This window comes from Lepidochelys kempii, chromosome 27 (assembly GCF_965140265.1).
Source record: "Lepidochelys kempii isolate rLepKem1 chromosome 27, rLepKem1.hap2, whole genome shotgun sequence".
Classification (NCBI taxonomy): Eukaryota; Metazoa; Chordata; order Testudines; family Cheloniidae; genus Lepidochelys; species Lepidochelys kempii.
In genome coordinates, this window is record NC_133282.1 from 9,414,333 (window position 1) to 9,428,622 (window position 14,290).

The following is a 14,290-nucleotide window of genomic DNA, read 5'->3' on the forward strand; positions in this document are numbered from 1 at the left end:
CAATATTTATATTCCAATTGATTTTATAATTATATGGTAAAAATGAGAAAGTCAGCAATTTTTCAGTGATAGCATGCTGTGACACTTTTGTATTTTTATGGCTGATTTTGTAAGCAAGTAGTTTTTAAGTGAGGTGGAGCTTGGGGATACGCAGGACAAATCAGACTCCTGAAAGGGGTACAGTAGTCTGGAAAGGTTGAGAGCCACTGATGTAGGTAATTAGAATGTAGATCGCCAAGTTGCAACCTTGCCAAGATACCAAGGTTATCTTCCCCTACGTGTATGAACATGTGGAATTTTATCAGTACCTCATGTTTTCTCATCTGAAAGATGGCACCACTAGCACTGTACTTCCTTGCCTCCACATTAAGGCATTGGTTCCATGGAGCTCAGGAAAAACCACCAGCTACTGAATCAACAATACCACTTCCTCTGGAACTTTAGTGGTCTTTGTCTCCCGTGTTAACACTGAATAGGCTTGAATCTGCTTCGTTTGAGATCTGATTGGATCACAGCATGAGGTTTTGGTTAAACCTGTCAGATGTTAAAATCTCTCTTGACTTGGATCTGAGGACATGGCTCTTTGAGGCCCTTATAACTAAGATAAAGTTAGAGGGATTATTTTTATATTTAGTAGTTTGTGCTTCAAGATAAATCCTGCTAAAAATACACCCAGAACTGACTTTTCAATTCTTTGCCAAAACAATTTTTTTTTCCATTGCCGAAGCCTTCTTTTAGACTGAGACTGCATTTCTCCCCAGACATTTCCAGCCTTCTTTTCTTTATCCTCCTTCAGACCCCTCTTATACAGTTAGGGAGATTCCAGCTTAATTTTCTGTGTCGCAGGCTGGCTCAAGAGTAACTCCAATTTTAATGGATGCCCCTGCTTAAGCCTTCTATCCTTGGTGGGTGGTAGAGAAATAGAGTGAGAACTGTAGAAGAGGGTGAGTAATCATAATCGTAGGTGAATTTTCTGAGTTCAGTAAATAACAAGTCACTGTCCAAAGTTGTTTAAGGGCTTGCATGTTGTTGAAATGCAGTTGGAGTCTGTGGCCCTCAGCCATAACACTTACAAGTTGATCAGCAGCATAAGGGCACTGAAATTAGTTATCTCTTCCCAGCACAATAGGCCAGGACTTCTCATGCCAAAACCTCACTTGAGAGAGAGGCTCACCACATTTGGAAGATGCTAATCAGTTCCTCATGCTGAGTTCATTTCCCAAGAGAGGAAGCAGCTCCAAGAACGGTATTAGGTATCTGAAATCTGTGCAGTCATGTCATGGAAATTTTCAGGCCATTTCTGATCCCATTAGAAACTAACTCAATCACCTCCACTTCACATCCGCAATAGAGAGGAGTTCTTCCTGCTCTTGCTCAGTATTGTGTTACTCATTTTATTAAATTGATCCAGGAGGTCTGAGAGATTAGAATCTGCAAGTGATAACACTCCCCACTAAGGTTTCTTGGCTGCATGGGGGAGCAGACATTTCCCTTAGTCTTCTTTTCCTGTCTGTAATCTCAGAAATGTCTGATGCTCTAAATTGCACAAAACACTGGAAAATAAAATACTGGGAGCAGTCCTGTGCTGGCCGTAAGACTAAGTTATAATAATGTTTGTAATTTCACACAATTTCAAAGCATGCTACAAATACTACCCAAGCCTTGCACAACCTCTATGAGGTAGCTGAGTACTACCCCATTTTTCAGATGGGAAGCTAAAAGGCCTGATCCCAAAATATACTAAGCACCTTCATCTCGCATTGATTTCACTGGCAGTAGTAGGTGCTTAGTACTTCTCAGGGGTGAGGCCCTAAATGACTTTCTTCAGGTCCCAGAGAGAGTCCGTGGAAGTGACAGGGAATAGGACCCAGAGGTTCTTTATCAGTTCTCGACAAATAGGCCTTTTCTATTTCAGTGCAGAGAAAATCCAGCTAGAAAGACAAACAACTTCTTTCACAAACACCTTCCTTTTTTATTCCTAATGAGGTAGTGTGATGTCATAGCTGGGGAGAGGGCTGATCGCTCCTCATGCAAGGCAATTAGACTCAAATCAGGATGCTCCTTGATGAATAAGCCTAATTCTTAAATAAGTTGCTAAATACAGCATGGAGCTTGTGACCCCTGTTTGATTAAACTGATTGCAAGCTAAGAACTTTGACTTGTCTTCTGTTGACCTTTCTTCTGTGTCTTTGTTTACAGATGAATATGAGCTCAATGCTAATGAATACTGGAATGATTTCTATAAAATCCATGAAAATGGCTTCTTCAAGGACAGACACTGGCTATTCACTGAATTTCCTGAACTGGCACCAAACCAGAACCTAAGTCAACCTGAAGCTTCTGCATACAAAGATGGTTGCACCAGAAAACCCAGAAACACCGGGCGGGGGAGCTGTGAAAATGGTCTTTGTTCATTGGAAACCAGAACACAAGAGCATCATCAATTGGACTTGATGAAAGACAGTAGTAATATCATCAACAGACTTGACACAGATGGAGAAGGAATACTGAAGTTGGGTGACCTGAAACTAAGTGATGGTGACTTCCCAGGATCCTCTGCCACTTACCGTATACTAGAGGTAACGTCAGTGAGTGAGAGAAACAGCATCTTTCCCAAGTGAATCAAACTTGCCGTCAGAATCTTTGTTCACGAAGGTGACAGACTTCAAACTAACATGTCGTCGTGTACAGCCTCACCAAATCCTGCAGCCAACACAACTTTACATACAGAACCGACCGTCTTTCTTACATATCTATCCCAAAGCTCTTTACAGAAATGAATAATAGGAGAGAAGCTGTAACATAGGCAAGGAGAGAGCTTAATTTTCAGCTGAAATTTGATATGAGGGAAAGATTCAGGAAGGTTGCTGCAGAGGAGAAGGCTCTTGTACCAGCAGTAATGAGACTAAGCAAAGGAATAGACATAGTCACAGAGTTTGAGGCCAGAAGGGACCACCAGATCATCTCATTTGACTCCCGTCCCCATATTCCACAGACCACTAGCATTACCCAGCACCTGTACAATAAACCCAACAACCAAAATTAGACCAAAGTATTACAGCCCACAGGAGACTAAACTGTTATGTGCCACAGGCAGAGAATAGGATTGTCCAAGACCCCTGTAATGGCAGAGAAATGATTAAATGAGATATGCCCAGATAATCCTGACAAGTGATTTGTACCCACATGCTGCAGAGGAAAGCAAAAAACCCCCATAACAAGTGGGGTGTGGGAGGATAGAGAGAGGACCACAGATGTGAGATGGACTGGAGCAGCTCAGTGGAGGGTGTTAAAAACAAAGAGGAAAACTTTGAACTGAATTAAACCTGTTGGGTTTTGGTTCAGATTGGTCTTTGTGACCAACTAGTTCTCAAAGGGATCCGTATCTGACTGTGTCCCACACTGAGGCCTTCTGAGATTCAAAATGCAAGTTATTACTATCTGATGTTAAAGTAACGGCTGAGGTCTCAGCATGAATTCTCGTTGTGTAAAGAGCTGGTTTGTTAACCGTGTTCAGGAAGCTTTCCTCTGTCCCTGACTTCTGGGTTCTGCTCCTGAGTCTGTCTGACTTGAGTGATATAAAACTCTGAAAACTATATTGCAGACAAAACAAATCTTTGCAGTACAGCTAAGGAATTCTCAGGTAGTTGTGAGGTCTCAAAATGGTGATGCATAAGGGGTATCAACAGCATTCCTAGAACATCGGGCTAATAAACTATTAAAGCTGAAATATTTGTGCTGAGTTTGCCCACACAATCTGTCACTGTGGATGATCAGTCATCATATATCTGTGGCTGGTTCAGTTTAAGAGTTGCGTTAACAGCAGTGGCCCGCCACCTGTTCTGTTGGAGCCCTGTTCTCCCAGAGGTGAGTCAGCATAAATAGCTTTGCAGCTCTCTGCAGGATCCTAGCACCTAAAACCGTGTTAGAGGCAACTTTCCATGCTATTATACCATCTCTGCTCTCATATCCCACCGGTATGCGTTCTGCACCCGCCGTCATTTCAAACATCCAATAGTACATTCCATTCTGCTTACTTCAGTCCTTCCACAGAAGTCCCTAAACATTCAGGAACAAAAGCTGCTGAACTAAATTGTATGGCTTCTCTTCTCTTCAAATGAAGGTGAGGGGCAAGGGGCAGTAGCACCGCAGGCCCAGTTATAACTAGGGATAGTAGGAGAGCCATCTAGAAAGGGAGACTGAAATAATAGGGTGCAACTATAACAGAAAGAAAAAGAGAGCAAAGCAAATTTCCTTCTCCTCCCCCACCCTTCCTCATTGTCTCTGTATGGAAATGAAACTGACTAACTCCTGGCCTTTGAGACTGCCTGAGTGACTCATACTGGTTGTTATGCTTGCAATTCCAGCTATAACAACTTTCAAGAATATCAGTGATCCACACAATCTGTCAGACTATTGGTAGAATTAGGTAGCTAGCTTGGTGGCTTCCTGTGGATGCTCGGCTGCAGGGCCTGATCCTGAAAGGTGCTGAGCATCTTCATCTCTTATTAATGGGAGTTGCAGGTGTTCGTTGCTGTTTGGGATTGGTCCCCAGTAGGTTGCTGGAACATCATTTTGTGGCTCGAGGGTGATGCTTTGTAACAGCTGCTAAGTTCAGACTAGAAAGCAGGAGTCAGTGAGGAAAACAGTACAGGTGTGTAACTGGCTGCTCTTTTTCTGCAGGTTGGCTGTGGTGCTGGAAATACAGTCTTCCCAATTTTGCAAACCAACAAGTAAGCAGCTTTGATTATTTATTACTTGTAGAGAAAAAATTAGTAACTGGAAATGTTGTGTTCCACTCCTTTTTTTTTTAAATGCATAGACCCATTGCATATAAAAGAGGCTAAACACAAACACACCCACTTGTCAATTCTGTCCACACACGTTTGAATGATTGAATTGAGGTTAAAAGGTTGCTGAGACTCCTTAGGATGCGTTTGGTGGTCATGAAATTCTGCACATCCACTCATCTGTGGCTTTCAAAGCACTCTACAGACAAGCTTCCCAATCTCTGTTTTCCCTCCTTTCCCCCAAGACTTTAAGCATCATTGTACAGATGGGGATAACGGAAGCACAGAGGCGCTAAGTAACTCAACCAAGACCACACAGCAAGTCATTGGTAGAGATGCGGATAAAGCCCAGTGCTCCTAACTCCCAGCTGCATGCTCTAACCATTAGACCCACTTCTTCCCTAAAACTTACTCTGCAAGTTGAATTGATTTTAAATCAACAGTTTTAATCCTAATTTAAATCAGCAAGCAGGAAACCTTGATTTAAGTCAACAATTTTAATCTTGTTTTGCATTTGTACTACTTAGTTCTTTTCCTAAAGAAAGATTGCTTCTCATTGGCTAGTAACCATTAAAACGTTGATTTACTAAACTAAATATAGCCTTTACACTAAATTTGGTACTGCTTGTTGCTAACCAGGAGGATACACTATCTCAATACACATTTATTTAAGAAATTATATAGCTTAATTTACATTATTCAGATTCATAATTTTTAATTTTTTTATTGTGTTGGAAAATGGTGAATTTCTTTTTGACTAGATGAAGATTAATTTAGATGGGAATTGGAATTCAATTAAAATGCACAAATCCAGCATTTAAAATTTTTTTTTATTGCTTAAATACAACTACCTTATATATGGTGGATACAAAAGAAAAAAGAAAGAGGTAAATAGTGAGGTGGCAAAATTACATAAGATACATAAGAAAAAAGAAAGGGGTGAACAGCGAGTTGGCAAAGTTTGCAGATGATACTAAACCACTCAAGATAGTTAAGACCAAAACAGACTGTGAAGAACTTCAAAAAGATCTCACAAAACTCAGTGACTGGGCAACAAAATGGCAAATGAAATTTAATGTGGATAAATATAAAGTAATGCACATTGGAAAAAATAACCCCAACTATATATACAATATGATGGGGGCTAATTTAGCTACAAATAATCAGGAAAAAGATCTTGGAGTCATCGTGGATAGTTCCCTGAAGACATCCACGCAATGTGCAGCAGCAGTCAAAAAAAGCAAACAGGATGTTAGGAATCATTAAAAAAGGGATAGAGAATAAGACGGAGAATATCTTATTGCCCTTATATAAATCCGTGGTACGCCCACATCTTGAATACTGCATAAAGATGTGGTCTCCTCATCTCAAAAAAGATATACTGGCATTAGAAAAGGTTCAGAGAAGAGCAACTAAAATGATTAGGGGTTTGGAACGGGTCCCATATGAGGAGAGATTAAAGAGGCTAGGACTTTTCAGCTTGGAAAAGAGGAGACTAAAGGGGGGGATATGATAGTGGAATATAAAATCACGAGTGGTGTGGAGAAAGTGAATAAAGAAAAGTTATTTACTTGTTCCCATAATATAAGAACTAGAGGCCACCAAATTAAATTAATGGGCAGCAGGTTTAAAACAAATAAAAGGAAGTTCTTCTTCACACAGCACACAGTCAACCTGTGGAACTCCTTGCCTGAGGAGGTTATGAAGGCTAGGATTATAACAGGGTTTAAAAGAGAACTAGATAAATTCATGGAGGTTAAGTCCATTAATGGCTATTAGCCAGGATGGGTAAGGAATGGTGTCCCTAGCCTTTGTTTGCCAGAGGGTGGAGATGGATGGCAGGAGAGAGATTACCTGCTAGGTTCACTCCCCCTGGGGCACCTGGCATTGGCCACTGTCGATAGACAGGATACTGGGCTGGATGGACTTTTGGTCTGACCCAGTATGGCCATTCTTATGTTCTTAAAATTCTTAACACATGTTTAGTATTTAAAACTAACTGATTTATTAAACAAATGAAGTATTGCGTGTAGGTAGAGAATTGAACTGATTGTTTCTGGTCACCATTTCTTTCAGGAATTTAAAACTAGTAGTTTTCATCCTCTTACACCTCGTTTTTATTCATAGATTGGGAGTTGAAAAAGCAGGAAAATTTTGTTTTTTATTTTTCCAATCAATTTCTCAACTTTGAATGAACTAGTCATTGAATTGAAATAGTTGAATAAATTTAAATGAAGAAAATATTCACTCTGCACCTGCATAAGAAACTGCTGTTGTCAAAAGATAGTTTAGCACTTCGACAAAATTTAGTTATAGGTGCTTAGCCAGTGACTACCACCACTTCAGTGCTTTGATTTTCTTTAAAACTTTGGCAGCAAACATATACTGGTTGAATATTTTTTACTTAAATGATTTTAATAGATTATAGCAAGTGTAGGTATTAATGTAGGTTGTCATAATTTCAAATTTAATTTTAAATAGGCTTATTTTTAAAAATAAAAACATATTTAAATTAACAATCCAGGTTTTTTTATGTTCAGTTTTTATCCACCCTGAGAACCATATGAGGCACGTGACTGTTTCTTGTTTCTTTTGCATTCATTTCAGTGATCCAGGGCTCTTTGTTTATTGCTGTGATTTTTCCAACACAGCTGTGGATCTTGTCCAGGTAAACTAAATATTGCACAAGTTCTAGATGAAGTCACAGCTAGGTGGAAGCAGCTGATCCTGTGCAGCATTTGCAAAGAACTACAATTAGCACTGCCTTTGTTAGTTCAGTTCTGCTGGTAGCTTGATATTTAGCTAGAACTGGATGCTGCCTCTCAGTGCAAGCAGATTAGGGGATCTGGCCATTGGAGGCTGCAGGAAGGAAGGGAACAGGATTAAATTTTAAAAAAAGGTGGGGGGGCAGTTTAACAATGGTGCTGGAAGAATAAGTCTGCTTTCCCTTCTCCTGTTACCAGCATCGTTTTTCCAGACCAGATGCTGTTTAATGGGGTAACTGCTGAAGTTTTGACGTCTTTCAAACTATTTCTTACAGCCTAAATCAATTAATGTTATTCTTGATTCACTTGTATCATTGATGTAACCACAGGTCTGGAAGCAGCATTTAATTGCTGCTGCACAGGCAGCTGGCTTGATGTCATGGTGGATGTTGACTTTGTTGTTTGGGGCAAGGGTTGACTTTGGCTATGGAATAGCAGGTATTAACAAACAAATCGGTTTAGAATGGAGTTTGGGAAACTTCGCTAGAGTGTTAAATTGACCAGCCAGTTTGATAGGAGAGATTGTGAGGGGGCGAAGGAAGGCAGCAAGGGGCAGCTGCTCCAGCCTGACTGTTGGTGCTCCCCACCTTCCCAAGTAGCCACAGAGTGAAACTGACCAGAGTCTGCATGTCACTGGGAGTGGGGTTGCTCCACATCTCTGTAGAACAGTCCCCTTCTGCTTAGGAATCTAAATATGGTTTTGAGAGCCTGGCATTAGATATCCTGGTTTGAAATGTTTAACCTAAGGGCCCAGTGCTATCCTACTGAAATCAGTACAAGTTTTACCATTGATTTCAGTGGAGCAGATTTAGGCCTTGACCCTCTGTGCAGCTATAAAGGGGAGAATTCCAGCTTGATGGTATAAATCACCCATTTCTGGCCTTGATCGTTTGTGAGAGGTTTGACCTTAAAGCTGTTGCTGGTCCCACAGTCTGGCACTGCTTTTTTTGGTAGTAGTGAAGGACTGAATAGAGTGAGTCCGGAACTCTCTTATAACTCTGCCGTATCTACTTAATAATTTTCCATAGTTCCCCTCCACTTCCCTTTCTGACATCCCTCGAATATTCTAATTATAATAGCTGTACACACAGGGGTTATTCTGAAATGGACTCAAGGCCTCTGGGGATATGTCGACACTGCAGCAAAGGGCATACCTCCCAGCCTGGATACGCAGACTCCGTTCTAACTCGTGCGCTTAAAAATAACATGTGGACATTGCGGTGTGGGCGATGATTCAGGCCAGCCAGTCAGGCAGGCTTGGACTATGTATGGCTACCCCGAGCCATCGCCTGTGCCGCAGTGTCCACACAGCTATTTTTAGCACTCTACCTTGAGCAGAGCTAGTGTGAGTCTATCCTGGGCTAGGAGGCACTAATCCAACTGCAGTGTAGACATACCCTGGCTCTTCCAGCTTTTCCATGTGAAAGTGAAATGGAGATTGTGCAGCCAGGTAGCATTGGTATTTGTGTCTGACAGTGTCTGTATCTTCTTGTGTTGCTCCTCTTTTAATTGCAGACCAATTCAGAGTATGACTCTTCCCGCTGTTTTGCCTTCGTTCATGACCTGTGCAAGGACCAAAGCCCATACCCAATGCCAGAGAAGAGTCTTGACATCATTATTCTCATCTTTGTCCTATCAGCTATTCTCCCAGAGAAGTAAGTCAGCCTCTACTAAAGCACCAGCAATTCACTGTAATGAAAGGAGAAAAGGCTGCACATGACAAATGCAGTCAAAGGTCCTTCATGGGGGATATTAAAGTGATATTGTCAGGTTAAAACTTCTGTAGTGAAATAATCCTTACCTGTGTTACTGAAACTCTAAATTTAACCTAATGTACTCATCACCCTGTGTTCTTTATATACTTTGTGCATTTCATTCCACTTGGACAATGAACAAGCAGTAGGGTCAATTTCACTTTATGGATTTGCCACCTTAGAGCAGTGCCCCAAAGTCTGAGCTGCAAATGCTACCAGGGAATGTCTGAATCCAAGTAAACTATTCCCATGGGCTTCTTTTTTTTGCTCCTGAAATGGCTTCTATTAATAGTACGCTACATGAAACTTCATTTTATTTACATGCCTGCATTTTGGTCCTAAACTCACCGGGCAGTGTCATTTTTACAGATGAGCAAAGTGACCACAGAATTTACGGGCAGTGTCCCCATTAACTCTGTGCTCACTTTGCTCATCTATAAAAATAGGTGTAGTATAATATTTACCTACCTCACAGGAGGTGGAGAGCAAGATATCTTACCTATATTCAGAATACATCAGTTGTATGTAGTGCATCTCATGGCAGGACAGAGAGACTCCTGGTAACAGTAGGAGCACAAAGAGGATTTCTTATTCTGATCTCTGGTCACATACCAACCCTGTGACTCTTTTGGCTTTCTTTCTATGGGTGTGACTAGCACAGCATGTGCTGCTGAATGTCCCCACGCAGGGCTTCCCATAGTTTGGCCTGGAAAGTACAATCATGGAAGGGACTGCTGACTCCACGACATAGTACAGATTATAGTAATGCTTTTTAAAATGGGAATACTTACCAGATAGTAACATGTGTGAAGGTAAATGCAATTTACAAACCAGTATGTACTTAAATAATTACCTACTGTTCATTGTGTGGTTAGTGTTCAAGAACCTTGTCTGAGGTGACAAATCTGGACGCCTGAGTAGCCAACGCGATGTCATAATGCCAAATGCCTCAAAAACAGTGGTCTCTTCTTCCCATCTGAACCATGTCCAGGCCAAGAAGACATTAAACATCAATTTCTGTGGATTACCATTGATGCACAATCATCATCCATGGTACTTGGGGATAACCCTGGACTGCGCGCCCAGCTTCCATTGCCACCTTGAACAAACCAAAAGGAAAACGAAGGCCAGAGTCCACATCATACAGAAGCTTGCAGGACCATCTGTGGAAAGCGACGCCTGCATGCTCCAAATGTTGACACTAGCCCTGGTCCATTCTGCAGTGGAATACTATGCCCCAGTTTGGAGCGGAATCCCACACACCATTTTAGTGGACACTGAAATTAACGCCGTTCTTCGCATAATTAGTGGCACCCTCACATCAACACCACATCCATGGCTATCGGGACTAGCTAACATTGAGCGAGCAAATATCCAATGAGGCGCTGCGACAGTTATAGAGTACATAAAGATCATGGCAAATACCCCACTACCACTCTACCCTGACCTAGAACACCCGCCTTGCCACCGACTAAAATTAAGAAAATCCTTCTAGTCTCATGCCATAACCTCCTGGCAGACGATGGTCTGAAGCCGGGGTGGCTGCAGATGTACCAAACAAAAATCTAATCGACAAACCAACTGTGCAAGTGCCGTTTTTCTCCTCCCTACGGTGCATATGGACAGCTATAAACCGTATCCACACCTGACGTGGAAGATGTGCATAATTATTCCATAGATGGAAAGTAAGGAATTGCTGAAATGCAACTGTGGTATGGTGCAAACTGTCGGAAACATCATGGATGACTGGCCAATCCAAGTTTATCCTGGAGGTGTTGCAGCCATTCCCAGGGCCACCCCCCTCCCTCTGCTCTGGGCTGAATAAGAGACCCAACTGTAGTCATCCCTTTGCTTTCACTGTTTCGCTGTCGCCACACAGAAGAAGATGAGGACAACTGTGTGGCTACATTGTCTATATGTAACAGAGAAGCTGCTTGTGGTTAATAAACACATTATGATTAGTGGGCACTGCTCTGTGGCACTCATGGACTGTCTTTGAGTTCTGTGTTTCTACAACAGAGTCCTGGTCCGTGACAGGGGCTCCGAGACACCATGATAATACAACAAACAAAAATGAGTGCATTCGTAATTGGGCACCCATGGGATAACATTCTTCGGGGATGGCTGACACCTAGCATGGCAAAGCTGCTTTGAATGGTTCAGGCTCTCTTGGAGAGGTTGTTGGGCCAGATCTTATAGAGCTGAGCCCATGCCAGAGCATATGGAGATATGATCAGCCAAGCCTGGGAATGGGTTCCTGGGAAAGCTGAACCAGGGTATCTTATGTTTTGGGATCGCTTAGGCCCATGTTTCAAAGCTGCTAAGTACCAACAGTGTCAGTTGAAGTCCATGGTGGCTGCAGGTGCTAGCACTTCTGAAAATTCGGCCCAAGGTGCCACAGGTTAGACACTCACAGAAATTTTGTGGGTACGTTCATAGATTCTAAGGCCAGAAGGGGCATTATTATCTGACTTCCTGTAAAACACCGGCCAGAGCACCTCGCCCAATAATTGCTGTATCAAGCCCATGACATGTGGTTGAGCTGTTTAGCATATCCTTTAGAAAGTCATCCAGCCTTGACCTTTAAGACTTCAAGTGATGGAGGATCCACTACATCTCTACGTCCATTGTTCCAGTGGTTAACTGCCCTCACTGTTAGAAATGTTCTAGTCTGATTTTGTCTAGCGTCTAGGATTCCCGCCCAAACTCTCACAGGGAATCCATGCAGAACCATGGATAGCACTTGAGGATTCTGTGCTAAACCACGTGACCACTTCTTCTCATGTGATGCCATCTTACAAAAACCTTTTCAGATAAACAAAGTTATAGCCTAAAGTCCACGTGTATAGACACAATCCAGTTTATCAGCACAACTCCTGACAAAACCACAGCAATCTTCATATTCTCCACTATAAACCCGCCCTTTTAAAAACCTTAAATCAACTGAGCTGTTTAGAATGAGAATTTTTCACTCAAGTCATATTTTGTAAATAAAAGCCTAAACATAAAGGAACTCTGTCTCTTTGGTAAGCTCAACTCATTCTAATGTTCTGAGGGATGAAGGAAGCAAGCATAATTTTGACGGCTGTTGAATTTTCCTAATTTGCCCTTTTCCCAGGATGCAGTGCGTCATTAACGGACTGAGCCGGCTTCTGAAACCAGGAGGAATGATTCTGTTACGAGATTATGGTCGTTATGACCTGGCGCAGCTTCGATTTAAGAAAGGTATTTCCTCCTTCCCGTGCTCAAACCCTTGACACATCAGGTATGTGAGAGTGTCTGCAGGGGAGGCTGCCATGTCTAGGAGACAGGCTGATAACTTCCCCTTCAGCACAGTGTGCAGTAGGGGGTGGGGATTGCCATTTGCCTTCTTGTGCAGCTGATTGGCTGATTTAAAATAAGTTAAGTGGATAATACTGTCCGAACAACTCTTGCCCCCAGGTCGATGTCTGTCCGATAACTTCTACGTGAGGGGCGATGGGACCAGAGTTTACTTCTTTACGCAAGGTAGAAGATTAGATATTGTATTCCTGACCTTCTCACCTTCCTCATTCCTTTGTGCGGGGAATTTCTGCAAACCCCCAGAGGCGAACAGCTGACTCAGACGTACCCTCCCTGGACCGGGCTGAAACGATAGAGGTTTATCAGTTGCATGGAGAACTGGGCCTGTAGATCATTGTGAAATATGGCTTAGTGCATTCCTTCATGTAGCAGAGAATCCTTCCCCAGCTGCCTCACATGCAGGGGGCCCTCTTGCAATGGAACTAGTGTGCTTGCTGCACTGAGGGGTGGGGGGGAAGAGGGGCAGGGAGCAGAATTTGAGGAGGTGTGGGGAGGGGCGTTCCCTGGATACTGTTGCACGGGAGAGGTTACATAGGGGTGGAGCCAGAGGGGCCAGCACTCTGAAGATCTTGCCTTCTGCCTCCCCCAATGTGGGGGCACTAAAGACTACTCTGGCTGCTGGGCTGGGGTAGCCTCAGCAGAACAACTCGTTGCTGCATCATGGGGCTTGTACTCTTCTCCACCAGTCACCCCTGCCCTCCAAACCCCCAGTCAAGTTAGTGATATCGGGCACCTCTATCCTACTGCTGGTAATCCTTAGTCAGGTCTAAAATGATCAGTGGATGTAGGACAGTGATACTACTGCAACGAGCTGTTCAGTTCACTGCACAGGGCATATCGGTTACAGCTAAATAATTCTAAAATGGATGTTTCAAAAGGAAGAAAATGGCTGTCTGGCAAAGGTTGCAGCATGGCAGGTATGGGATAAAAAAGCACAAGCTGGGACTTGTTAGCCCTTTGCTACAGAAACACTGTAAAATCACATGCTCCCAGAGCTGCAGTTACACTGGATCTCTCCCCAGCACGACTAGGTCTCTGGCTTTACATGCAGCCAGTGCGTCGGGGCACCCTGGTACAAAATGCATCATGCAGCCTATCGCTTGTGTTTGGACTACTTGGCTATAGCATTGTTCTGACCTGGAGGGCATGTGGTGTCTTGATCATCCACTCTTGATGTGGCTTTTCTGGGATGTTTTTGGATTAATGACCACAACCCATATCAGTAGGGCCCTGCCAAATTCACAGCCATGAAATACATGTCACGGGCCATGAAATTTGGTCTCTCCCTGTGAAATCTGGTCTTTTGGGTGCTTTTACCCTGTACTGTACTGTACTGATTTCATAGGGCAGACAGGGGTCCTGACCCAAAAGGGAGTTACAGGGGAGTCGCAAGGTTATTTTGTGGGGAGGTCACGGTATTGCCACCCTTACTTCTGCACTGCCTTCAGAACTGGGTGGCCGGAGAGCGGTGGCAGCTCTGAAGAGAGAGCTCTGAAGGCAGTGCCCTGCCCACAGCAGAGTAGAAGTAAGGTTGGCAATGCCAGACCATGCCAACCTTGCGGTCTGCGCTGCTGCCTTCAGAGCTTGGGAGTGGTGGTGTCTGCTGACTGCGGGCCCAGCTCTTCAGGCAGCAGTGCAG

The 14,290-nt window shown here is 43.1% G+C and overlaps 1 protein-coding gene across 5 annotated transcripts in view; it reads left to right on the plus strand.

Annotated features, from left to right (window-relative positions):
* Window positions 1-14,290, plus strand: part of METTL2A (methyltransferase 2A, tRNA N3-cytidine) — a 30,185-nt gene that overhangs the window by 5,875 nt on the left and 10,020 nt on the right. For all 5 annotated transcript variants that reach the window (XM_073326034.1, XM_073326036.1, XM_073326032.1 and 2 more), the window contains exons 3-8: window positions 2,200-2,579; window positions 4,684-4,733; window positions 7,398-7,458; window positions 9,071-9,210; window positions 12,428-12,534; window positions 12,751-12,816. In XM_073326034.1, the coding sequence (XP_073182135.1) occupies window positions 2,200-2,579; window positions 4,684-4,733; window positions 7,398-7,458; window positions 9,071-9,210; window positions 12,428-12,534; window positions 12,751-12,816 (804 nt within the window). The remainder of the gene's footprint in view (window positions 1-2,199; window positions 2,580-4,683; window positions 4,734-7,397; window positions 7,459-9,070; window positions 9,211-12,427; window positions 12,535-12,750; window positions 12,817-14,290) is intronic.